This window comes from Macrotis lagotis, chromosome 2 (assembly GCF_037893015.1).
Source record: "Macrotis lagotis isolate mMagLag1 chromosome 2, bilby.v1.9.chrom.fasta, whole genome shotgun sequence".
Lineage (NCBI taxonomy): Eukaryota > Metazoa > Chordata > Mammalia > Peramelemorphia > Peramelidae > Macrotis > Macrotis lagotis.
The window spans coordinates 53691813-53718942 of NC_133659.1; the positions used below are offsets into that span (position 1 = coordinate 53691813).

The 27130-nt window shown below is 39.3% G+C and overlaps 2 protein-coding genes across 3 annotated transcripts in view; one reads left to right on the forward strand and one right to left on the reverse strand.

The window, feature by feature from the left end:
• The window catches only part of ATF6 (activating transcription factor 6), a 281713-nt gene extending 270848 nt beyond the window's left edge, over positions 1–10865 (forward strand). For both annotated transcript variants that reach the window (XM_074221840.1, XM_074221841.1), the window contains one exon: positions 10713–10865. In XM_074221840.1, the coding sequence (XP_074077941.1) occupies positions 10713–10850 (138 nt within the window). In that variant the 3' untranslated portion in view covers positions 10851–10865. The remainder of the gene's footprint in view (positions 1–10712) is intronic.
• OLFML2B (olfactomedin like 2B) overlaps positions 1–11829 on the reverse strand; it is a 61478-nt gene extending 49649 nt beyond the window's left edge. Inside the window, exons 1-4 of the mRNA XM_074221839.1 lie at positions 11780–11829; positions 10842–11057; positions 8351–8614; positions 581–688 (exon numbers count right to left, since the gene is read on the reverse strand). Of these exons, the coding sequence (XP_074077940.1) occupies positions 581–688; positions 8351–8614; positions 10842–11015 (546 nt within the window). The 5' untranslated portion in view covers positions 11016–11057; positions 11780–11829. The remainder of the gene's footprint in view (positions 1–580; positions 689–8350; positions 8615–10841; positions 11058–11779) is intronic.
• Between the last annotated feature and the right edge of the window lie 15301 nt (positions 11830–27130).

The following is a 27130-nucleotide window of genomic DNA, read 5'->3' on the forward strand; positions in this document are numbered from 1 at the left end:
GATGACCTTGGCTAAGTCATTTACCCCAATTGGTTCTCTCCTCCCCCCAAATGAAAACAAAGTATTCAGAACCCACCTCTGCCATTTAGCAACTCTGTTTGTAGTCCATGTTCTGTGCTTCAGTTTCTTTATTTGCAAAATGGGGATGATTAGTCATTATCTCTCCCCTCATAGGGGCATTTTAATGTTGCAATCTATTACTACAAATAATTTTTTCATGGAAGAAAGCTACAGCATAGCAAATAAAAAGACAGTTTTCAGCCAGAAGACAGGAGCTCAAGCTCTCCCACTGGACAAAGTACTAAACCATTCAGTACCCTTGCAACTTTGTTGGTCAAGGGAGTTTTTCATATACTGATGAAATCATAGCTCTGCTTAAAAAAACTTTACATACTGTCCCAGATCTTCCCTTGTTACCAACAGCATGGGTGAGAGATCTACTATGCTAAAATATGACTTGTGACATTTCACGAAAATTGAAGGGAAGGGCAAATTCTAGCCAGGTCTCAATCCCCATTACCATCAGAATTCTGAGTCAAATGAACTCAATACAGGACAAGAAAGCCAGAATACCCCTTACCTCCTCCAATTTCTCCACTCGTCCTACCAACTTTGTGGTGACTGAATGAAGTTTTAAAAGATCCAGGCCATAGAAAGCTCCTTCCAGCATGTCTATGATGGTGGAGAGCTGTAGAACAAATTGAAGTTGAGTTAGACATTGTATACAGTAACAGTAATAGTGTGTGGCAAGAGGAATGATTAGTGCTTATCAGAAATGCAATGATCCAAGCCAATTACAAAGAACTCATGATGGAAGATGCTATCCACCTCCAGAGAAAGAAATGATAAGCATCTGAATGATTATTTTCACTTCATTTTGGGGGGTTCTATTTCCTTTGGTTCATTCTTTCTTTTTGTGTTTCTTTTACAACATGACTAATATGGAAATATGTTTTACATGACTGTGTATATATATATATATATATATATATATATATATATATATATATATATATACACCTATATCAAATTACTTAGGGAAAGGGAAGGGAAAAAATGTGGAACTCAAGATTTCATAAAAATTAATATTAAAAATAGCCTTTGCAGTAAAATGGAAAAAATTAAGTACTATAAAATTGCTACAAAAATACTATTTAAAAGAAAAAAGAAGATGAGTTAGAGGAAAGAAGGCTTATAATAAATGCACCACAAAAAACAAGTTTCTTTCCATTCTCAACAATGCAGTTCCCTGAGAGAGATGTTCCTAGTAGTTTTGAGAAAAGCAGACTATCCATAGCCCTGAAGAGAAAGCCAGGTCCTAAGCAAACTTGATCTCCATGAAGTCAAGGAAATATGCCAGAACAACAACATGGTTGTATTAAGTTCTCTAGCTTGTGAGACATTAGATTAACATGAAAAAAAATTAACTTTTATGATTCTCAAATGACACAAGGCCAGAAATGTGGCAAGTTCTATGAGGTCAGCATGTCTAATCCTATTGTATCCCCCACTAAAACTCATACATAAAAGCTGTTCAATAAATATTTGTGGAATAGTGGAAAAAATATTGCATTTGGAGTCAGGGAATTTGTGTTATAATGCTGTCTCTGCTATTTCCTAGCTTTTTGAGTGGCTTTGAACTAATCATTTAATGCCTGTGTAAATTGTAAAATGAGGGGGTTGGGCTAGACTAGATAGTCTCTAAGTTTCTTTTTATCTCTGTTTCTTTTTTTTTTTTTGAAGGAATGAATGGAGCTTTAAAGATTGAGAAACCTCCTCTATAATATTCAGTGCAAACTTAAGAGCTTCAAGGGAAATACTTCCTTCTGGAGGCTCAAGAAGCGATGAATCATAGATCTGCCAATCAATTACTAAACATTTATTAAGCACCTACTATAAGCCAGACATTGTACTAAGCATTAGAGATACAAAAAGGCAAAAGACAGCCTCTGCCCTCAAGGAGCTTACAATCTAATTGGGAGGCAGATGACAAATATATATATATATATAAACTAGATACAGGATAAATAGGAAATTATTTACAAAAGGAAGACACTAGAATTAAGAGTAGTTGGAAAAGGCTTCCCATAGCATATGGGATTTTGGTTAGGACTTAAAGCAAACCAGGGAAGTCAGTATTCAGAGTGGAGAAGAGAAAGCATTCTAAGTATGGTGGACTGCCAGAGAAAATGTTCAGAGCTGAGGAATAGATTGTCTTGTTCATGGAGGTGGCCAGTGTCACTGGATCAAAGAGTAGGTCATGGAGAATAAAGTATAAGAAGACTGGAGAGGTGGGAAGGGATGGTAGGTTAAGAAGGACTTTGAAAGCCAAGCAGAAGGGTTTGTATTTGATCCTGATGGTATTAGGGAGCCAGTGGGTTTGCTGAGTGTGGGGGTGTATGTGGGTCTGTGATACAATCAGACTTGCACTTTAAAAAAAAATCACTTTTGTGAGTAACAATAGGATGGATAGGAGAGGGGAGAGACCTAAAGCAGGCAGACCCACCAGTATGATATTGCAACAGACCTAGTATGAGGAGATAAAGGTCTATACCAAGGGAGATTTGCCAAAGGAGGGAAGGAGGTATATTTGAGAGATGTTGCTAAGGTGAATCAAAAAATGTTAACAGTTTAGATGTGGGGGTGATATAATGAAAAGTTAGGAATAATGCCTAGATTTTGAGGCTGAAGAACTGAGAGGATGATGGCATTCTTGACAGTATTAGGGAAGAAAAGAAATAGGAAGATTTAGGGGAAAAAAATCATGACTTCAGTTTTGGATATATTGAGTTTGAGATGTCTAATGGACATTTATTTTAATGTGTCTGAGAAATGAGATTGGAAGTTAGCAGAGAAAATGGAGAGGGATAGGCAGATCTGAGAATCATCAGGATTGAAATGGTAATCCAAATCCATGGGAATTGAGATTACCAAGTGATGTAGCAGGGGGGAAAGAAAAGAAGGCCCAGGACAAAATCATGGGGGATACCCTTGGTTAGAGAGTGTGACCTGGATGAGGATTCAGCAAAGGAGACAGGAGTGATCAGATAGGTAGAAGGGAAACCAGGAGAGAGTAGTATTCCAAAAACCTAGAGAGAAAAGAATGTTAAGAGAAGGTAATCAGCATTGTCAAAGGCTGCAGAAAGATCGAGGAGAATGAGGTTTGAGGAAAGGTCATTGGATCTGGCATCAATGTTCACTTTAGAGAAAGGTGTTTCAGTGGAATTTAAGGTCAGAATCTGGTCTTTAAAGAGTTAAGAATCGAGTAGGAGAAAAGACTGTGGAGGTCCCTATGTAGATAGCCTTTCCAAGAAGTTTTTCTACAAAGGATTAGAAGGGATAATAGAAGAATGGAAGAGTCAAGTGAGGGTTTCTCAGGTTGGGGTAGAAAAGGGCATGTTTGTAGGCAGTAGGGATTGAGTCAGTAGACAGGGAGGGATGGAATATAAGCCAAAGAGTGGATATGACAAGGGGGGCAATCTGTTGGAGGAGCCTGTGCTAGAATGGGCTTATTTGAACAGGTAGAGGAGGGTTAGCCTAGATAAAGAGTAAAACCATTTCATCATTTGAGACAGGGAGTCATGGAAAGGAGGAGATAGTGTCAGGAAACATAAGAATGATAGAAGGTGAGAAAGAGGAGGGAAGAGGTTGTTTATAGTGGATGGCCTTAATGTTGTCCGGAAAACATGAGCTAAGGTCCTCAGTTGAGAGGGTTGGGGGAGAGGGAGCCAAGGGAAGGTTGAGAAGGGATGAAGAGGTTTGGAAGAGTCTGGGGTGAGAGTGAAACAGTGAGTTAATAAGGGACGTACAGTAGAGTTATTTAACAGTGAGGAGGGACTGGTTGAGGTTATATAACATGGTTTTGTTCACCTTCCTTCAGCAGCAGAATCAAATCTGATTCAAATCCTTGTTCTCTTTCCTGCTAGTCACTTTTTTTTAGGTTTTTTGCAAGTCAAATGGGGTTAAGTGACTTGCCTAAAGACACACAATTAGGTAATTATTAAGTGTCTGAGGCCAGGTTTGAACTCAGGTACTCCTGACTCCAGGGCCATGCTCTATCCACTGTGCCATCTAGCTGCCCACGGTGAGTTACTTTTAACCTCTCCAGTCTTCTTTTCTATATAATTGAGATCACATCTAAGGACATTTACAGCTTTTAGTTCTACAGCCTATTGGATCTTTGCACAGCAGACTATGCTAACCCAAGTGAAGGGATCTGTTGACATATAGTTTTCCTCCTTCTAGCTTCTTTAATATTCTCCCTTCCATATAGATTCAGATCTGGTTGGAGGGGAGGTTTTTGAGTTCCTAGCTAAAGATAGGACATCCACAGTGTGGTCTTCTGAAGAATAAGGTAGCATATATTTTCAGTCTTGATGTCTTTAAAGAGATAACCTAACAAAGAAAACTTAGTTTACTCTGCTTAGACCCAGGGGTAAACAAAGACCGAAGAGGGAGACAGAATTTAGTTTGACAAAAGGAGAACTTCCTAACAATTAGAACTGTCCCAAAATAGAATGAGCTGCCTCAGGGGTTGGGGGGAGGGAATGAAGTGAATTTCCCATAATTGGAAGTCTTTAAGTTTAGCCAGGATGAGTATTTATTGAGAATGTTGTAAATGGTAGGGTGAGACTAGATGACCTTGAGGTTCTTTCCAAGTAGAAATCTATGGAAATAAAATCCAAATGACTGTTAAATTGTACCCAGTGGAACAATCATGTTGGGGAACAGCATGATAAGCATAGAATTTAAGGTAACTTTGTTCCCTTTACTTGCTCCCAGATCTGTTCCAGCCCTCATGACTGAGCATATTAGGGACATATGGGCTGCCACATGGAGGAGAATTTCTCCCCTTTCCTATTAGTATGCCTCTACTTAAATGATTACTTGCTTCCTCTAATCAATAGGAATTATGGCTAAAGACTAATGAGAAAAGTTAGCCATTACCTTTGATGCTTCCTAGCTATATAACCTTATCACCTTAATTCTCTATGACTCAGTTTCCTCATCTGAAAAAATAAGGGGATTGCACATAGTAACCCCTCCTAAGGACTTTTCCAGCTTTTTATTTGTGACTCTTAAGAGACAGTTTTGCCATTTTCAGCAAGAACAGATCCATTGGCAACATGTGGACATAGTATTACAGAAAAAAATTTGAGTCTTCAGATTTCAGCTTTCTGAGAGTCATCTTTTTGGCCCATGGATGAGGAATCACAAGACTTTAAACTCTAGAACAGTTCTCTTAGTATCTACATCTAGGATCTTATAGGTAAACCTTAGAAAGACTCTGGACTTCAATTTTCTCATGTTCAAAATTAAGATTTTGGATTAGGTGAGCTTCAAGGTCCTTTCTATTTATAATGTTACACAACCATTCTAATTGATTGGGGAAAACACCATTATATAAATGGGCATGTTATTGCTTGAGCACCATACTGGATTGGATAAGGATAGAGTCATCATGCCACTGAAATTTAATAAAAATCTTTTATAGTAATGACATGGTCATAGCACCATTATCCAGGAGTACATTCTGAGTACAAGGGTGACCTACCTACATACCTTGAAAAGACAGACATCAAAAAGGAAATTAAGTTTAAAATTCCAGGTTGAATGTGGGAGCTATTTGAAGTATAAAATAATGATCAAGAGTTTTCCAATCTGACTCACTCATTCCATCAGTGCAACAATCAGGGACAATTTGGGGCTGTCTGCAATGGAGAATTCCATCTGTATCCAGAAAAATGTTTAACTATAATAAAAAAAGTTTTCCAATCTGATTAGGTATCATCCCAGACTAATGGATTAGGAATGGATCACTGGGCCTCTCATCCCTTGAAGATGGCAGCCATTTTGCTAAGGACAGACAAACTGTGCTGCTTCTTCAACTTACTATCTCTTCTGCTCACAAAGCCTAGTCCATCCTGGACTCTCCCTATTTCTTCAGATTCTTCTCCCTGGTCAACATCTCAGAGCTTTTTTGAGTAGTGGGATCTGGCAGCAATTCACAATCTCTATGGTACTCATCTTTATTTATTTGTTTATCTATTTATTTATCTATTTATCTATCTATCTATTCATTCATTTATTTGTTTGTCTATTTATTTATTTGTTTGTTTGTTTGCTTATTTATTAGGTTTTTTCCTAGGAAGTAGGGTTAAGTGGCTTGCCCAAGGCCACACAGCTAGGTAATTATTAAGTGTCTGAGGCTGGATTTGAACTCAGGTACTCCTGACTCCAGGGCCGGTGCCCTATCCACTGCGCCATCTAGCCGATGGTATTCATCTTAATAGACAATCACAGATCCTTTCCTTTCTGACTCAAGAAGGGTTGTATTATTACTCATCAAATCATCCTTGAGCACCAGTAAAGAAGAGAAACTATATCACTATCTTCAGAGTAACAAAAGATCAAATCTTCTTCAATTCACAAAAAGCCAAGACGTGATTGCTGAAGCATTCTAAGAAAGGAAACTGAAAATCTAGTTGGACTAAAATGAGCCAGCCAAAGTTCTAGGAGAATAAATCTCTGGACTTCTCCATTAAACTAACCATTCATCCCTTACAGAGAATCTTTCTCAATCCAGTTATACTTGATTATGGTTTCACAAGCTTAAGATGTAAGAGTCAGTAGAAAGAATACTGCCTTTTGAATCAGAGATCCTGGGCATCTTTATTGCCTCTGGTGCTTCTGCCTAATGGATGTTAATAGCCTTTAGTTTTTTTCAGCTGCAAAATGAGAGGTGTGGATTACATGGCTCTCTATAACTCTACATTATATCCTTGTTTTATCAACACTGGTTTTGGGACAAGTCACTTTCCCTTTCTAGACCTCAGATTTCTTCTCAGGAAAGTTAGGGAGTTGGACTGCATGATTTTTATGGTCTTTCTGAGCTCCCAAATCCTATGATCCTCCACTGAAGTCCTGTCATACAATATTTGTGGAATGCAGGTGACTGTGGTCTTTTGAAGGGTTCTGAAAATAAGTCATAGAGTGGAAATGTAGAGTTGGGGTAATCATGCAGAACTGACTCTTGGTTTTTGAAGAATATTAAGTATCCATGGAGTGTAGACTCCAAAAGCTCCTGATTTTAGACTACTGTTCAGGAAAACTATTACTACTGCTGCTGCTGCTGCTGCTGCTACTTGCATTTTTAAGTAACACTTAAAGGTTTTCAAGGTGCCTTACATAACAACTGTATTTATTCAACATATTCATGAAGAACCAAAAAGAACCAGAAAGATTTAAATGATTTGTCCTATACAACTGGGATTTGAGGCAGGATTTGAACCCAGTTCAACACTTTATCTTATGTGTATGAGGCTGGCAAGTGATGGAATAGTGGACTGTGCATCAACTATTTGAGAATCAGCTTTCTAAGACTAAAGAAATGTCACTAGATGACTGACTGACTTCTGGTACTAGGGTACTGAATATTTCTATCTCTATGGAAGAGAAAACTCGGCCATGAAATAATCATGGTTCTTTGGAAATATTCAACTATAAGAAAGGCAGCCTGGCAGAGTGGCTAGTGAGGAAGATACAGCTCAAACTCTGTCTCAGAGACAGACCTGGATAAGTCACTTAGCCTCTGGGGACTGGATAACCTCTAAGTTCCTAATAGCTACCATTGGTAGAACAAGTTTCCTTATTAGGAGTTTTGTACACAATGAAATCATAGGTCTTTGCTTCCATACCATTCTTGACCCCTAACAAAAACAATAGGGTTGAGTCTTCCCACCCATCCATCCTAACAGAGGATTATTTCTAGATAATTCTGGTCTTGCCCAATTCCTTCTCAGAAACTCATTGTAGCTTCTAATTAGTTTTCATGGTCTAGATTTGGACTAGTATAGACATCCCTTTCTCCCTCTCCCTCCCTCCCTCCCCTTTTTCTCCCCCTCTCTCCACCCCTAGCATAGTCCTGATTAGTCTGACTTGAGTGCACCAGCCATGTGAAAAGTTCCATTCTGAGACAGAAGGAAAGGCCTGACATCTTCCACACTGTGATGCAGTGACTGAAAAAAAGCTGATTTGGAATCAGAGGACTTGGATTTGTTTCCTAGCTATGTACAAGCTATTTCTCTTAGGGGTAGCTAGGTGGTGCAGTAGTTAGAGCACTGTCCCTGGAGTGAGGAAGACCTGAGTTCAAATTTGACCTGGGACATTTAATAATTACTTAACTGTGTGACCTTGAGCAAGTCACTTAACCCCATTTCCTTGCAAAAAAATCCCCCAAAACTAAAACAAGTGATTTCTCTTTTCTGGACCTCAGTTTCCTTATCTGCAAAATAAGGGGTTTAGACTTAAATATTCTCTAAGATTTGTATTCTAAATGATGATAGCATACCTTGAAATCCCGGGCATCTGCCTCCCGCAGCTGTTTCAGCCTGAAGTCTCCCTCACAGGGGTTAAGGGCTGATGGTGGAGCCACACAGGCACACTTGCAAGCTGGGCCTGAGGTGATTGTTTCCACAGTATAAAAATCTTCAGCTCTTGAAGTTCCTTCATTGATTCTTTGGCAGGCCTCTCTGCCCAGAGGTCTCACCACACACTTACACTGACAATCTGAGCCTTCTGTGACAGCTTTCACCTTATCATAGTCTCCTAGTAACTAGAGGGGGGGAGGGAAAGAGAGAGAGAGAGAGAGAGAGAGAGAGAGAGAGAGAGAGAGAGAGAGAGAGAGAGAGAGAGAGAGAGAGAGAATGTAAATACAGTGTAAAGGGACTCCTAAAGACTTTGCAGGTCTCCATTAGCTAACCAGAGACCTCAGACACATCTAAACCTTGAAGTAAATAGTTCAGTGACACAAAGCGCTGACTCTGACATTTCTTTGAAGCCTCTCAGATTTCTACTCTTGCAGGTTTTTTGGAAAGAAGTTTATTTCTCCTGGGCTCTTTTCCTTTCATCATTAGAAAAAAAAATCAGTGAAATATATTACCCATCTACCAGCCTTTGACTCCAGCTAAAGATAAGATTTAGTAAAAGTCAGAGGGAGAGGGGGAAGAAGAAAACTGCCAATTACATCCTTTGATCTTCCTTCCTTCCTTCCTTCCCTCTTCCCTCTCTTTCTTTCTCCTTTGTTTCCTTCCTTCCTTCCTTCTTTACTACTTCCTTCCTCTCTCCTTCTTTCTTTCTTTTTCTTCCTCTCTTTCTTTTTCTTTTTTCTTTCCTTCCTTCCTTCTTTGTTTCTCTCTCCCTCCCTCCCTTTCTCTTTCCTCTCTCTCTCTTTCTCTTTCTTTGTTTCTTTCTTTCCTTCCTTCTTCCTCCTACCTTCCTTCCTGCCTTCTTTTCTTTCTCTCCCCTTTCTCTCTCCTTTCTCTCTCCTTTCTCTCTCCTTTCTTCTTCTTCTTCTTCTTCTTCTTCCTCCTTCTCTCTCTCTCTCTCTCTCTCTCTCTCTCTCTCTCTCTCTCTCTCTCTCTCTCTCTCTCTCTCTCTCTCATTAAGGTTTTCTCCCAGACAGTACATGACTGCCTAATCAATGTATAACATTTCCTTTTGAAATCTTTTTTCCTGTCATCTCCTGTTTTTGATATTCCTTGTCCCAGCAACTGGGTTCCTCTCACATGCATCTTCCCTTTTTCAAAGTCTTGTTCACATCCAGGAATCAAAGCCCATTTCAAAGCATGGAGAAAAATTTCGTTTGAACAAATTCTCCCATTGATCACCTGCTACCATTCTGCTTAGAAATGTTACTGGAGGAATACCGTCTGAGTTGAACAAGGCTTGTAATGTTTTCCTTTAAAAGATTAAGTTACTTCTAATAATAATATTTGGGTTAGGGATGTTGTCAAATACAGAAAGGATCAGTGGAAAAGGGAGTTACAGTTCAAGATGACTTAAGCTGTTTGCCTTTGTGGGATGACAGTAAATTGTAGCTTTCCCTGAAATCTTGCCTGGAATCTGACATATTTCTGCTTTAAGACTCTGAGTAGATTCCTTCCATTGGGAGAGTTTGAATTTTGGAAAAGTTTTGGAGAAGTATTCAAAATCTCAGATAGACCCTCTCTTAGGCTAATGGAAGGACTGAGAGAGATGAGGTCTGTGGAGGAGGCTGTGTAATACCTGGAGGAGAACGCTAATAGCTGACGTGCATCTTGTACTTTAAGATTCATTCACAGCCTCTCCAATAACGATGGGAAGAGCCATCAGTTCCCAACCGGAGTAAAGAAAGTTGTTTGCAGGGAGAAGGAAGCCTATGGGCTTTTAGAGCTTCTGGACTGTCAGTGCCGGGCTGGGGGTCCATGCCTCGCCTAGCCCTCTCTTGAGAAGCCCCACTTCCCACACATCATCATGAATGTTTGGCTGAGCATGAAAGGCTCGGAGAGGATTAGCCCCCCCGAGGCTGTCACTACTTGGCCGTCTGTCACTCCTTCCCCTGTTTCTGGCTGCCACACATTTTCAGCAGGCCTGGGTGGTCTGTGGATACGCTGGGCATCCACCTGTTTGCAGTCAGTCCCACCAGCAGTATCTGCACTCATCTTGAGCTCTCACCCAGTCTGCTCTCCTCCCTCTGCCTGGCTCTCACACCATGTGGCGGGCTGCCCCTGGGAGTCGGGTGGCCTGGCTCGCTCCCAGCATGCCCACCTGTGTGCCCTGGCCAGCTCCGGTCACTCCTCAAGCGCCAAAGGCAAGGGAGGGCTGGCTTCTGACTGCGGAGGTTTCTTCGCCTCTCCTCAGGAGCCGCCTCCTCTCTCTGCTTTGCCTTTCAGACGTTTCTGATGCAGGCTGAGCCGTGCCCCCACCATCCCTCGGGAAACAAGAAGCGGCGCTTCACCAGCCCCGTGAGACGCCCCCAGGAGACTCCTCCGGGGGCCCGAGCCGCGGGGGGACAGCCTCACCTGAGATAAAATGTTCTCCTGGTTGTCCGCCTCGTTCTGCAAGGTCTCGTCCTCCGTGGGCGCCTCGGGCTGCAGCTTTGGGGGCTCGCTGGGCCCCGTGGGAGGGGGGCTGGTGGCCTGGCCCCAAGTCACCGCCAGTACGGCCCAACAGGCCAGGATCAGCGGCTGAGCCATGAGGGATGGGGCTGGAAGCGGGGCGCGGCGTACCTGAGGGTCCTGAAGGTGGGGGGGAGGGGAAGAAGGGGTGAAGGAGAGAGGTGGGGACTGGCTGGAGGCGGGGGACAGTGGCTCCAAGCGCCTGCTGGGCTAAGTGCGGTTCCGGGGAGCAGGAAGGCGCGCCCCGGGGCCCGTCTGCATCTCCTGCCTTCCGAGGGAGGTCCCCGACTGCGGCGGCGGCGAAGGTCCTGAATGGAGAAGCGGCGCGGGGGCCGGCCTGGGGGAGGGGTCAGGTGGAAGCTGCGCCCCCCGCCGGGGAGGGGAGGAGTGGGCCGGGGCCGGAGCCGCAAGTGCCGCGGGGGAGGTGGGCTGCTGGGCCGGGGGGCGCCGGGGGCAGCGCGGGCTCCTGGAGCCGGCGGGGCTCGGGGAGGCCGGGCTGAGAGGGAGGGAGGGGCGGAGTTTCTATTGTGCCTCTGCCGGGGGGATGCGGCCAGTCCCGGAGAGGAGGCTGGGGGAGGGGAGGGGGAGGGCAGATCACTGCAAAGGGGGTTGTGTGTGTGTGTGTGTGTGTGTGTGTGTGTGTGTGTGTCTGTCTGTCTGTCTGTCTGTGTGTCTGTGTGTCTGTGTGTCTGTGTGCGTGTCTGTGTTTGTGTGGTGTGTGTGTGGTGTGCACACACGAGTGCCTGGGGCTCTTCATCAATGTACTTATCTATCTCCCCGACCCCCACCCTCCTTTTAGATTCCTTCTGGTGAAGCTGGGATGAGTCGGGACTGGGACGCACCGGCAGGACGCCCCCCGAGCCACCTCTCTGCTCTCTGCAGAGGATGAGTGCGCGCCGCTACCCGGAGAGTTCCTTAGTGTCCCGGGACTTAGAGCCAAACTGAACCTTAAGTAGTGGGGTCCGGGTCTTCAACTCCTATCAACCCGGAGAATTTTCTGGTTCCTCCGGACCTGGAGTCCAACAGAGTCTTCAGTATTTTCCCTATGTTTCAGGCGAAGCCTCGAAGGAAAAGAATTTTCCTTTCTTCTGTCCAAATCGGGTCTTCATGACCTTACCCTTGGGGGCTGCGTCTGACTGGGCTTGAATGTAGCCTGTTCGATACGCTTGAACTTCTCCTCCTCTAATTTTTGACCTGAAAATACCTCCACCCTGAGGATGAGTATTGTACTTGCTTCTGAGATTTTCAGTGGAGAGAAAACAAAAAGATCATATAGTCATATCCATATATGTGAATAGAGGCTTGGAGTCAGAACGACCCGAGTTCTAATCTGGATTCAGAACTGTGTCACCCTGGGCAAGTCACTTCATCTCTTTATCTCAGCACCTACTTCCAAGGATGATTGTGAAAATGAATGGAATTTTAAAATAATTGTATTAGTTGTAATACATTTTTTTTTGTAAGTGTAAAGTACTCAGCACACAATTTTAAGGCAAGGGAAGCATTCTATAATATTAATAGTTTACTCTTATTGTATTATGATTTTTCTGCTCTGCAAAGGCTAGTTTCCTACTTCCTAAACTACTTCATATTTATTAACTTTGCATTTATGTTGCACATATATTTTTTAATGTGCTTAAAATGTAAGTTCCATGTGAATAGGAATTGTTCCATTCTTCAGGGACTAGTACAACGCTTTAAGTAATAGGGATTTAATCAATGCTAGTTAATTGATATATGGCACCTCTTTATATTTGTGCACAGATGTTATGTGTATATATGCATATGCAAACACACACACATATATATATATCTATTTATATAATACTTCTGGATCTGTGATTTCATGACTCCAGGTGTGGAAAATTTGATCACTAGTGTTCTGCAACATATCTATTGTTATCGTGTTCAGCTCTTCCTGACCCTGTGGACAATAGCCCACCAATACAGTCCGGGGGTTTTCTGGGCCAGTTGAGTGGGGAAAATAGCATGGATTGTTATCAGAAAGCCTGGTTTGGTGTCCTTTCTCTAATTGTGTAAGATTGAGCTAATGACTTCACCTTCCCTATTAGACATCTTTCATTGCATCCAGAGTCATGCCCAGTCATCCCAATCCATATCTGCCCACTGGACCCAGCATGGCATAGTCTCACTCTCTGATGTCATAGTACACTTCGAGAGTGAAGGACAAACACCAGCAACAGGAGAGTCACTTCAGAGTAGTAGCATATTCTGTTTCTGGATTTGGATTTTTTCCCCCAATTCTTATCACAATTTCTGGCAAATAGAAGGCGCTAATAAGTGTTTGCTGAGTGACTCATTGGGCCAGTTCCCTCACCTATAAAGGGTGGGGTTGGACTAAATTATATTAGCAAATTCCTTACGTAGGACTAAGAATGTGGATGTATTGTAAAAAAATTAAGTAAAGTCTTGGAACTCCATAATGACTTTCTCCGGCAGAATATAGTATTGTAAGAATTTTGAGTCACATATATTCACTTACCCAGACTGAATCTCAGTTTTAGGATTTGAAACTCCGAAGATATGGCTTCAGATTTAAAGATCTTTCACATTCCCTGTGATGTGGGATCAAACCTTCATGTTCCTATTGCTAAAGCAATTAAAATTACACAAAAGTTCCATCAATCACAAAGGAAGGATCATTTCTTCCTAGGATACTAGGACTAGTAGTAATGAATGTAAGAGGGGAGATGTTTCTTGGGTAATATCCCATTAAGGAGTGAAAAAAACCTTTAGGAGTGTAGGGGCTCAGCTGTATATCCTAACTCCCTTTCTGCTTGCGGATTTCTTTATAGTTCCCATGAAAGAAGCATCCTCCTACCTTTCCATTTGCTCTAGAGGCTTCTGGCTTCCTTGGACATCTCTTGAAGTTTCATCTGTTGAAAATTAAGACATATGTTTGCAGAGGGACTAATGAAAGAGAAGGAACTAGCTAGTGGGAAATGACTTGTCACTGTGTGTATAATTTAGAAAACAGCGCCTACCTAGTACTAACAGGATCAGAGAGCAAGAGAAAAATTCACCAGAAAATCATGATTCTGCCATCCCCTTTCCCATCAACCTGCCTAGAGATGGGACCCAGATCAGGGAACTGTCATAAAGAATAGGCAAGGGATTATTGAAAGCACAGCCCAAAAGACTATTTCATTTGCCCAGTTCACATGATTTTGCTGATTTTATTACTTCTCTCTTCTCCTTATAGTCATCTTTCTTCTCACCACATCCCTTCAAAGGATGTGAAATCCTAAGAGAAGGACAGGACCTCAGAAAATCACTTTTTTATTTGAAGGATATTTTAAAAGATAAATTTAAGCCACCCCCCCAAAAAAAAGGTCTTCACTTCTCTATATATTCAAAATATTGTAATTTTATGAGCAAACCAAGCCCAGTCATAATGTTTTATGTCCCCTAAGCTAACCAAATGACATATATAAAAAGAATACTACTCCATCCCTTCTCCAAGTAACACATTATTTTCCACTTTTCCCCAAAGATTCCAGTAACTTGAAATTTTTGCTCTTGGACTGAGTGTTACAAAAGAAATAAAGGACAACCAGCCTAAAGCTGCTATCGTGGGTATGGGGAAGATACCTCCTTATAGTTATAGTTGTAACTCCAGTTCAAGGCCACTTATGGGGCAGTAGTTGGAGGGTGAGAAGCCAGCTCATTCTAACTCCCTACTTTAGTCAATCAACAAGTTTCTATGAAGCACCCACTACAAGCCAAGCACTAGATTAAACTTTGAAGATACAATGATATAAATGAAATAGTCTGTTCCTTCAAGGAATTTATAGTCTCCTGGAGGATATCCAGATACACAAATAAGTTGTTTGCAATAAATAAGTACATGCAAAATAAGTATAATTAAGTTTATACAAAAATAAGTATAAACAAAATATAATAAGGTTATACAAAAGTTAATGAAAAGAAGTTGGGGAAGGGTTTAACTAGCAATTGGAGGAGGGGATCAGGAAAGGCTGCTGGTTGACAGAGATGCTTGAGAAGAATTTTGAAAGAAGCCAGGAATTCCAAGAGGGATGAAGATTAGGGACTGTGTGTGTGTGTGTGTGTGTGTGTGTGTGTGTGTGTGTGTGTGTGGTAGACATGAGGGACAGTCAGTAAAAGGGAGTCGGATAATAAGATTACAGAATTTGAGAATAAGAAAGAACTTCAATGGCCATCCATTTTGTAAGGAACAGTTTACAGTCAGTTTGGATGACCAATACAATCTAGGGAAGTGAGTAGCATATGATAGGATTGGAAAGAAATTGGAATCAGGTTGTGAAGGGCTTCAAAAATTAATATTTTAACTAATTAGTTTTATCAATGATGTGCTAACCATTTGTTTTTACATTAATGAAGAATGTGTCAGTGTTCTTTAAAATGGTATCCTTAATATGATTTTTCTCTCATCACACTCAATGGAAACATGGAAACAATGTAAAGACTGACAAATTGCTTCCTGTGGGGGGGGTTAGGGGAGGGAAGTGAGATTGGGGGGAAAAATTGTAAAACTCAAAATAAATAAATAAAATCTTTAAAAAAATAAAATGGCATTCTTAGTTACAGTTTTGGGGGCCGGTAGGTGAGTAAATAAAATGCTGGGCATGGAGTCAGGAATACCTGAGTTCAAATCCAGCCTCTGACACTTACTAGCCTTGTGATCCTGGGTAAGTCACTTAATCCTATTTGCTTCAGTTTCCTCATCTGTAAAATGAACTGGAGAATGACAAATCACTCCAGTATCTTTGTTAAGAAAACGCCAAATAGGGTCATAAAGAGTCAGATACAATAGAACAATAATCCGTTTTTCCCTGTACCTCCAATGGATTCTCAAAATTTCCAGGAATTTTCCATCTCTTTTTCACCCAGATTGACTTCAAGTTTACTTTCTTTCCTTGCTGCTTGTTTTTTGGGGGTGGGGAGGCTCCTGTATGTAATATCAATTCTATTTCTTAGGTCAGGGGGAAGACCATGCCTTTCCTTCTGTCTCTGTTTTAAATATTGCATTTTATTCTTCTGGGTCTAAAATAAGGAAGCATATGCCTGCCAAAAATTTCTACTCATCAGTGTCATGGAGGATCACTGCAGAAAATGATATTGTCCAGATTCTTTTTTTTTTTGCAAATGATATTGTGGACTACACATAGCCTTGGTAAAATATAGTGCTTTCTCTAGAAAACTCATAAGAGACTGGGCAAGGGGTTCAAAAAGATGGAATCTATGATGGAGGGGCTATGCAAAGATAGGCACCCTTATACATTGCTGGTGGAGTTCTTGAATTGATTCAAACATTTTGGAAAGCAATTTGGAATCATGCTAAAATTACAACTAAAATTATATAGGCTTCAATTCAGAGGTTACTATTACTAGGTTTATATTCCAAAGAAATTAAAGGAAAAAAAGAAAAGTTCTTTATACACCAAATCAAAGAAAAATAGAAAAGTTCTTTATACACCAAATCAAAGAAAAAAACAAAAATTCTTTATACACCAAGATAGAACTTTTTGTGGCAAAAAATAATTGGAAATAAATAGATTCCTACCAATTTGGGAATAGTTGGTTCTTGAATGTAATGGAATATTACTTAGTTGAAAGAAAAAACAAAAAAGAATTCAGAGATATATGGGATACAAGAAGGTACATGCTTCCCTAATTTTGATCTTGCTTGTTATTGATATTTAGAGAATTCCAGAAGAGTAAAATGCAATATTAGTATGGACTGAAGCAAGCTGGATAAAGTATGGCCCTGGAGTTAGGAAGACTCAGTTATTCAATAGCTCTGTAATCCTAGGCAAGTCATTTAACCTGTTTTCCTCAGTTTCCTCATCTGTAAATTGGGCATAATAATGGCACTGTCCTCCCTGGTTGGTTATGAGGATCACCTGAGGTAACATAAAGCACATAGCACAATGCTTGATATTTGATAGGTGCTGTTAACTATTATTATTAATAAATATTTATAACAAAAACCCAAACTTTTTTAAAAGACAGGGAAAATTTCAATAAATATTTTTAAAAGGGGGCAAGTGTCAGCTTTTCTTATTTGTAAAAATTGTGTGGCATTTTTTATTTCTTAAATTTTGAGTTCAAACTCCTCTCCCTCCCCTCAGTGCATCCCCTACCCATTGAGAAGGAATGCAATATGATACTCATTATACATGTAAATCATTCAATGCATACTTCTATATTACCCATGTTGCAAAAAAAATGAGCAGGAAAAATAAAGTAAAAAAATTGGTTCAATATGGAAATAGAATTTTTCAACATGAATCTTTGGAATTGTCTTGAATCATTGTATTAATTAGAGGAGCTAAGTCTTTTTTATAGCTGATCATTGTAATCATGTATTTTTTAATGATCCCAGTGATGTCTGATGCCTCTTTTTAACATAAATTTTCTTTTGGTGAATCATGGGTCACCACCAAATTGGAAGAATTTCTGGTGACCTAAAGGATCATGTTGATTGTAAACAGGCATGCTGCTAATGATGACTCACATGAGAAAAATGTTGAAGAAGGCATCACCAAAGTTGTGTATGATTAGAATTTGAGGTGAATCGGTCATATAGCTAGTCATTATATAGTCCACAAGTATTGAATGGACACTAAAAGAAACAACAAAAATGACAACACAACATTAACAGATCTAGCCGAAAGACTTCAGTTGGATCAATTGTGAGAATGTTTATAGAAGTCACAACCTATACAGATGATAGGAGAGGAGATTTAGCTCCCCCTACCCAGCCCAGTTGCTATGGTCACAGGCTATGTCTTCTCCCACCTTCTCTTATGTTTATAAGTATTCTTTGGTGGCTCATCTCAATGACTTTAACTCTCCTTTTTTTCCCTTAGGTTTTTGCAAGGCAATGGGGTTAAGTGGCCACACAGCTAGGTAATTCTTAAGTGTCTGAGGCCGGATTTGAACTCAGGTACTCCTGACTCCAGGGCTGGTGCCTTAACTCCCCTTCTAATAGTATCCCCTATAAAGAACAGGGTTATTTCTCCTCAGAGTTGCTGGGAAACAGGACTTGATTCTACTTCTCCCATCAGTATGAATATTCTTGGTTAGTATTTCCTCATATCTTCAACAGCATCAATGACAACTGGTTCCTCTCTGTGAAGCACTTGTCCTCAGAAAGATAATATCCAAGATTCCAGACAAGGAAAATCAGCTAGCCTAGTTTCTTGCAAGGAAGACAATAAGGGGAGTTCTCTGGTTTGGAGCATGGTCTATAGGATGGATGCTTTCATGAAATTCTTGTTGAATAAGATAGACTTGGAAGTTTTGAATGAGCTTCTAACTGAAGAATTTTCCAATAAAGGGCCAAGCTATGGACATATGAAAGGGTCCATCAAACCCTTACAGTCTAATTGTAAGAGAGAAGACATGGCCAATGAGATAATTTCTTGTCTATGCTTATTTGCTTTGAGGAAGGGTTCTATTTATGTGTATGTATGTGTTTGTGACAGAGATATATGAGGAGAAAAGAGAGAGGCATTGAGAGTTAATGAATTATTTAAGTGGTTTATTTAAAGAATGTTTTATAGTAGGATTCCTATAGTTCTTTCTTCTTTTCTTTTTTCCCAATTACATGTTATAAAAGTTTTTCAACATTTATCCATATACAAATGTATATTTGCAAGTTACATAATTTCCTTTTACCTTCCCCTTCCCTCTGTGGTGTACAGTCTGGTGAACATTGTACATAAACATTTTTGTTTAACATGTTTACAGATTAGTCATTTTCTGTATAAGGAATTAGGACTAAGAGAAAAGAAATAAAACCATGAGATAGAAAGGAAGAAATAAGAGAAAATTTTAAAAGGTTAATGTAGTGTTCATTCAGATTCTGTAGGTTTTGTTTTGATTTGTTTTGTTCTTCTTCCTCTGGATGTGGATAGCCCTGTCCATAGCAGGTCTCCCAGGATTGTTCTAGCTTTCTGAACTGTTGAGAGGAGCTGCAGCCATCAAGGTTGATCATCTCACAAGGTTGTTGTTAATGTGTACTGTGTTCTCTTGGTTCTGCTCCTTTCACTTAGCAACAATTCCTGTAATTTGTTCCATGCTTCTCTAGGGTTCAACCATTCATAGTTTCTTATAGCACAGTAATACTCCATAAAATTCATATACCATAACTTGTTCAGCCATTCCCCAATTGATGGACATCTCCTCAATTTCTAATTCTTTGCCACTACAAAAAGGGCTGCTATGGAAATTATTGAGTGCATCTCATTAGATGTACTACCAATTATTTTCTAGCTTTTGAAGTTATTTTGAATAGAATTTCCTACTTCCTATTGGGTTTTGTAGGTAACATATAAGAATGATGTGTGATTATTTTTACATAAAATTTTCTCAGTATATTGTTTTAATTTTTTGATTGACTCCTAGGGTCTTCTACATCTATGTAGTTGAGAAGGAGTGGAAAAAATGGATAGATAGGGCATGAATAGTAGATTAATGGAACTAAATCCATTTGGGAACTGGAAGGGTCTAACCCACCTTTTACAAATGAGAAAACTGGAGTCTGATAAGTGAAATGACATGTTCCAGCTCAAGCCTGTAGTGTTGACACCAAGATCTAAATTCATGTCTTCTGTTTCTTTTTATCTATTGAGACATAGCCCAAACTCATAATTTAGAACAATTTCTTAATAGGCATAATAGGTATACACATTGTTGACTTGAGTTGTGAATTGATTCAATTATATCAGCAATTTAGAACTATGTGAAAAACTTATTAAACTGTGTATATCCTATGATCCAGAAATATCATTACTAAGTCTATAACCCAAAGAGAATAAAGAAAAAGGAAAAGAACCTATAGACACAAAATATTATTAGTAATTCATTTTGTAGTAGCCAATAATTGGAATAATTGGAATCTAATAAGATGTCCTGCTTTTGGGGGGTGGCTAAACAAGTAATTGGATTTGAAAGTAATAGAATTTTATTACATCTTAAGAAATGGTGAAATTAATGGTTGCAAAAGAAATTGGGAAGATCTTGGTGAAATGAGACAAAAATCAAGGAATCCTCGAACAATTTATATAATGACAACAATATTATAGAGAAAAACAACTTTTAAAAACTTTAGAACTCTGATCAATGTAGTGATAAATGATGAGTTCAAAAAATTAAAAATGAAATACACCACTTGTCTCCAGACAGAAAGATGATGAACTGCAAATGAAGAAAGATACATCTATTTTTCAGGCATAGAGAATTGAAGAAATTGTTTTGTTGGATTATGTATATTTATGATGAGAGTTTTTCTTTCCTTTTTGGTGATGTTATTATTGTTGTTCTATTGTGATGTGTTTTGGTCCATGGGAGAGATTGAATATTTAAATGCATATAAAATAAATTTACTTTTAAAAACCTATCTGATGGGGGTGGCTAGGTGGTGCAGTGGATAAAGCACCGGCCCTGGAGTCAGGAGTACCTGGGTTCAAATCCGGTCTCAGACAATTAATAATTACCTGGCTGTGTGGCCTTGGGCAAGCCACTTAACCCCATTTGCCTTGCAAAAACCTAAAAAAAAAACCCCAAACCTCCTATCTGATCGCTCTCACTAACCATCCCCAAAGAATCTACCTTCCAATTAATTTCAGAAGAATAGACAATCTTCATTATAGTGCTAAAAATCTTTGATGAGAACATATATATTTATTTTATAGTTCAATTGATAATAATAATAATCAAAGGATAGAATGATTGGTTATCTTTGTGATGGCACATATTATGGAAACTCATTTGCAATGAGAGAGGATAAATTTTTAACACTCCATCCCATTCAATAAAATTATTCACAACAGTAATCATGAAATGAAATAAATAATAATAATGACCAAAAAGAAATGAAATGAACTTTTATATATAATCACGCTAATAAAATTTTTAAAAAATAAAAAAAAATATATGCTATAGTACTAAAAGAAAGCAATTGATAAATACCTTTAAATCATATTTTTGGGAAAAAGAATTAAATTATACTTGCACATTGGTCTTTTGAAGTAAGATAATAATATTCCAGTTTCTGCTTTTTAAGACTTCCCTTCTGCAAATGTGTCAAAACTGATCCTGATATGATTTTTTAATAGACAATATAGTCAGATTTCTCAGTCTTCACTCAATTGATAGAACAGTATTAATTTTAGTTTTGAAAAATTCCTTTTACATGAAGCAACAGATGTACAATTAGTTAGAGAAAGGCCTACATACAAGGATAAGTTTAGTAGAATTCCATAAAAATACCATTTCATAAATGAACTTTAATAAAACTGAAATGATTACAAAAATATAATTTAGGCAACTCCTAAATCCTACCACTGATATATTGTTTTCCTTATTCATTCTTTATTTTTAAAGCAATTAATGACTTCACAAGAAACTATTCCATATAAAAATTAAAATTTACATTTACCAAATAAAAACATTACACCTCAAAGTTCATGCTTTCTTTTTCATTGTTTTTAATTTACAGAAAATAGAGCCCCAAGTAGTCACATCAAATGATAGTTACTTTAGAACTGAAATAGCCCAAGTTTTGTTTCTTCATTTTTACAATCACTCTGCTATCATGTTTATTTTGAGTCTACTGCTTAAATGAAGAATATGTAGTACCATGGGGATTCAAGACCCAAACTGTGCCCAAAGCAAGATTGAACAATTCCGTTACAAACGTACTCTCGTACTCTCTAAACAAACATCTAAGTGTCCATATGGTCCCCACATGTCAAAGCAACTGTGTCTCAGAGTTGTCCGAAGTAACTTCCATATATATTGTTTATTGTTTTAAAAGTCTCTGCAGACATTATATAACACCCACCTCCATTACTGCCTGCACAAAGGATGCCCCCACAGCCCAGCTCTGGGTACACCAGAGTTCATATGAACTTAATAGGTACCTTGGGAGAGTGTTTAAAACTGCATATTATTCTACTTAGTAAAGTGATTCTTTGTAATAAACAAAAATAAATACAGTGAGATCTTCTATCTCTACAGCTTTTGGTCAATTTTATGACTGTGAAGACGTGGTCTACTCGGAAACCTTTCTTGTATTTTCCTCAAAGTAGGTGCACATCCAGTTAAATAAACGGTTATTGTTTAAGTAAGTGGCAAAGTGAATAGAATACTAGGCCTGGAGTCAGGAAAACTCCTCTTCCCGAGTTCAAATCCAGTCTCAGACATTACTAGCTGTGTGACCCTGGGCAAGTGTTTGCCTCAGTTTTCTCATCTTTCAAATGAGCTGGAGAAGGAAGTGGCAAACCACTTCAGTATCTCTGCCAAGAAAACTACAATTCAGATCACAAAGAGTTGGACATGACTGCACAATAACAAATTGCTATGATAATCACTAAAATCTAGTCCTTATATATCAATTCTCACAATACCCCTGTGAGATGGGTCCAATTATTATCTCCTTTATATAGAGAATAAATTGAGACCAAGAGAGGTTGACTTGTTTAGCGTTCCTACTGCTAAGAAACATTTGAGGGAGAATTTCAATACTCTTGTCTCTATTTCCAAGTCAACTGTCTGCACACTGCATGACCTAGATGCCTTGGAATATCAAAAACATTGGAAATAGAAACAAGATTGAAAGTTCCTGCTCTCAAAAAGTTTATATTTTTATAAAGTTTTATAGACTTAAGAAGCAGGTACTTGCTTAGGTGGTTACAGACTCTTAATTAGATGATTAATAAATGTTTAATTGAATTGGATTGATTTGGAAGTTAGAAGACTTTGGTCCTACGTTTGCTCTCATACTAACCATTAGTGACTTTTCACAAGTCATTTCCCATCTCTCTGAGACTCTTTTTTGAATTGTAAAAAGAAGGGACTGGATTATATGGTCTCTAAATTGTTCTTATTCCTTAACATATTCCTTCCATATGACTACTAAAATTCCATTTAGACAAACACTAAAAAGTCAGAAGAATGTTAATCATTTCTCGTATTAACTATGGTGCGTCAATACAGACAGTGCCTTCAATTATAAGTTTGCAGAATGTCTCACATAGCCCATTGATATGTATCACAATTTTAGAATTACAAGGGGCCTTAGAAATTATCTTGTACAATTACCTTCATTTTATAGATGTAGACACTGGGGTCCCAGGAGGTTGTGACTTGCCCAAGGTCATATGCATAGTCACATAGCAGTCCCAGAAATTGAATGAACTCTGAACCTCTGACTTCATACACAGCCTTCTTTCCACCGTGGCACCCCCTCCTCCTCCCAGGCCTCTTTTCCTTCCTCAATTTTTTCTATGGCTTGTTGATTTTCTTTCTATCCCAGCCAAGCCTTATACTTCCAATTGTCAAAACTTCAATATGGATGAAGAATAGTCAGCCCTTAGCTATGTGGAATTTCCACTTTGGGACTGTCAAAAATAATTCATCAGCTGGTTTCTTTCTGTTGCCCAGGACTCATCACCAGCAAGTACACCCAAACTTATTTTAATACTTGTCTAACTGAGCAGAATTAAAATAGCATGGGTCTGAAGTTAACAAGAATTTAAATTAAACTCAGTTAAACAAATACAATGCATTCCAAAGCTAAAGAAAATGATGAGGATGGTTCAAGAGGAAAGAACTCAGGCAGGCTCGGCAGAGGCAGCCAGATGGATGTTCTCCCTTTCAACAAAAAGAAGAGACTCCAACATGGACAAAAGGAATAGAAGAAAGGTTAGTAAATTGGAAGTTAAAAGACCTGAGGTCTTAGTTCTAGTTTTACCAGTTACTCAGTGAGTGATTTTTGTCACCTCTCCCCATTCAGCATTTTCACATACAAAATAAGGGCATTGAACTAGGTGTCTTCAAGCTCCTGTCTTTCTGTGGACTGCTAGGAGTCTGAGATTCCCTACTCTTTTTTGGTTGTTAGTTAGATGAGGGGTAATTTGGCAATCAAGGGAGTTCCCACATCAGCTCTGGTACAAATTAGCTGAATGATCCTGGGCAAGTCACTTCCCTTTCCTCAGTTTCAGTTTTCTTATCTATATAAAAGGGATGAAAATGTGTTTTCCTCTTACCTCTGGGGATATTATCAAGAAAGAGCTTTAGAAAAGCATAGAATGAGAGCTGGCCTTACTATTTATGAGGGTGGAAGGGTTTGGTTCCGGCCCTGCACTTTAAAGAGGTACCGTTCTGAGGCCTGAACCATTCCTGAGATGTTTCAGGAAACTGGTCTTGGGAGCCAATTCCATTCAACCTCTTGCTTTTGTTGGCAGGTGAAGTCTGAGCACATCCTGCAGCAGTCTGCCAGAGCACAAAGACGTTGGCCTCTATACCAACAAAGAGGAGAAACATTTTCTACTGAAGGGTTCCCCAGGTCTGAAACACAGTGTGGCTGGAGAGGAGGTGCTCCTAGCTAAGGCAATGTCCTGGGTGGCAGCCCTTGGAGATATCCTGCATCAGACTGGAGGAAACAGGGCTCTGTTCTCTCTGAATAAATACTCTCGATCCAAGCAAAATGACAAATGTCAAAACAACAGCATATCACACCAGACTTCTAACTGTCCCTTAAATTCTAGATCCTGAGCCTGCTTGTGGTCCTGTCTTTCCATGGTAGACATTATCCTTGCTTTGGAAAACCAGCTCAGACTGTTTCACCTAATCTTGAGAAGCTGCCTCCATTCCTTCCCTTCCTCCATTGCCATTTCTTTTGTCCCTTTCTCCCAGACTCTTATAATAACAATAATAAACACCTGGACAATACTAATCTTAATGTACTAAGGTGTAAATATAATACTAGTATTTCAAACTGTAAAGCAAAATGTACCACAATAGACTTGAAAAGCAGGCTCCTAAAACTTGCAATATTAGCCAAAGGCAATTATTAACAAATTAACTCTCATCCTCATGAGTTCAAATCCAGTCTCAGTCACTTGGGCTAAGCACTGAGGATACAAAACAGGCAAAAAACCCAGCCCCACCCTCAAGGAATTTACAATATAATGCAAACAAATAAACATATGCATATACACATATATACACAAATATGTATATATATGCACATATATATATGTATATATATATATATATATATAGTATGTATGGAGAGAACATGAGACAGAAAGAGAGAGAGAGAGAGAGAGAGAGAGACAGAGAGACAGAGAGACAGAGAGACAGAGAGAGTCATTATAGTATTGTATAATTAAAAAAAAGGAAAGTTGGCTTCCAGTACTGACTGCTATGATTTGACAAATGACTTTACCTCTTTGTAACTCAGCATTCTCATCTTATCAAAGAAGACCAAAATGACATCAATCATGTTAGAGACAAAACATAGTGTGTCCTTGGGTTGATCAGACAACACAATCTAGGAATGTTCTACCACAGGTCAGACACAAATAGTCCATGTGAAGTATGCTAAACTTATGCACCTCACTTTTTCTTTGAGCTGTTTCAATTCTTCCCAGCTCATAGAGCATAGCATCCTCTCTGAGAAGGGCACACCATGATGGACTGTCTTGTGCCAGTGTCTCTCATGCTGATTAGGAAATTCCAAAGTTCTTTTTTTTTTTTTGGCTTTTGTAAGGCAATAGGATTAAGTGACTTGCCCAAAGTCACACAGCTAAGTAATTATTAAGTATCCCAGGTCTGATCTGAATTCAGGTCCTCCTGACTCCAAGGCCAGTGCTCTATCCACTGCACCACCTAGCTACCCCCCAAAGTTCTTAAGGGAGATGTTTAGAGAGTTCCTCGAATCATGTCATCTGACCCCATGAGCACTTGACTTGTGTGAGTTCTCCATAAAATAGTCTTTTTGACAAGTGTACATTCGGCATTAAAGCAATATGACCAACCCATTGTAGTTGAACTCTCTGTAGTAATATTTGAATGCTTGGTGTTTTAGCTCAATAAAGGGCCTCAGTGTCCAGTACCTTACCCTGTTAGATGATCTTCAGAATCTTCTTAAGACAATTTAAATGGAAGCAATTTAGTTTCCTGGCATGGTGCTAGTAGACTCTCTAGGTTTGTCACTTCTCCCCATTCAGTTTTGTCATATGCAAAATAAGGGCATTGACCTAGGTGACTAGACAGTCTTCAAGGTCCAGTCTTTCTGTAGACTGTTAGGAATCTGAGATTCCTTACTCTGCTCACTAAAATCACAATCAAGAGAGTTCCCATACCAGCTCTGGAACAAATTAGCTGAATGATCCTGGGCAAATCACTTCCCTTTCCTCAGTTTCAATTTTCTTATCTATAGAAAAGGGATGAGAATATCTTCTCCTTAGCTCTGGAGATGTTATCAGGAAAGAGTTTTAGAAGGGCATATTGATGAGGTCAGCACAATGGCTCTATAGACCTTCAGTTTGGTAGTCAGTTTAATATCTCTTCTCTCCTATACTTTCTTTCAGTCTCCAAATGCTGAGGTAGCTCTGATAATATGTGTATCTACCTCATTACCAATGTGTACCTACCAGGAAAGTACACTGCCAAAATTAGTAACTTATCCACAGTATTCAAGACTTCTCCATTTGCTGTAACCAATGGTTCTGCCTATGGATGATGTGGTGCTGGTAGATAATTAACTGTATTTTATTGTTGTTAATTGTTAAGCCAACATTAGTACAATTAGCTGAGAACTGATCCATCTTTGCTGCATCTTAGCTTCAGAGGCTGAACTGAGATCATCTACAAACAGAAAACTATGTACCAATACTCTCTCTACTTTGGTCTTGGCTTATAGCCTTTTCAGATTGAAGACTTTATTGTCAGTGTGGTAGCTGACCTTAATGCCATGTCTGTCTTCATTGAAGGCATTTAACAACATGGCTGAAAACATCATGCTAAAAAAGCCTAGGAGCAAGGACACAACCTTATTTCATTCCATGGGGACTTTGGAATCACAAGAGTATTGTCCACTATCTAGAACCTGGGCAAGCCGGCAGTCATGATACTGACATACAACACTCATGAACTTTTCTGGGCTGCCAAATTTCAACATACTTTTCCTTAAGTCCTCATGACTGACAGTATCAAAGACCTTGGTCAGATCTACTAACATTGTATACAGCCCTCATTTGTAAAAAGGTGTCAGATCAGAGATGATCTTTGGAGTTCTTTTTGAGATTAAATTCTATAATGAGTATGATACATGCCATCTTTCTGGGTCTTGACAGCCTGAAATTTCTATGATTCTATGAGTACTTGTGAGC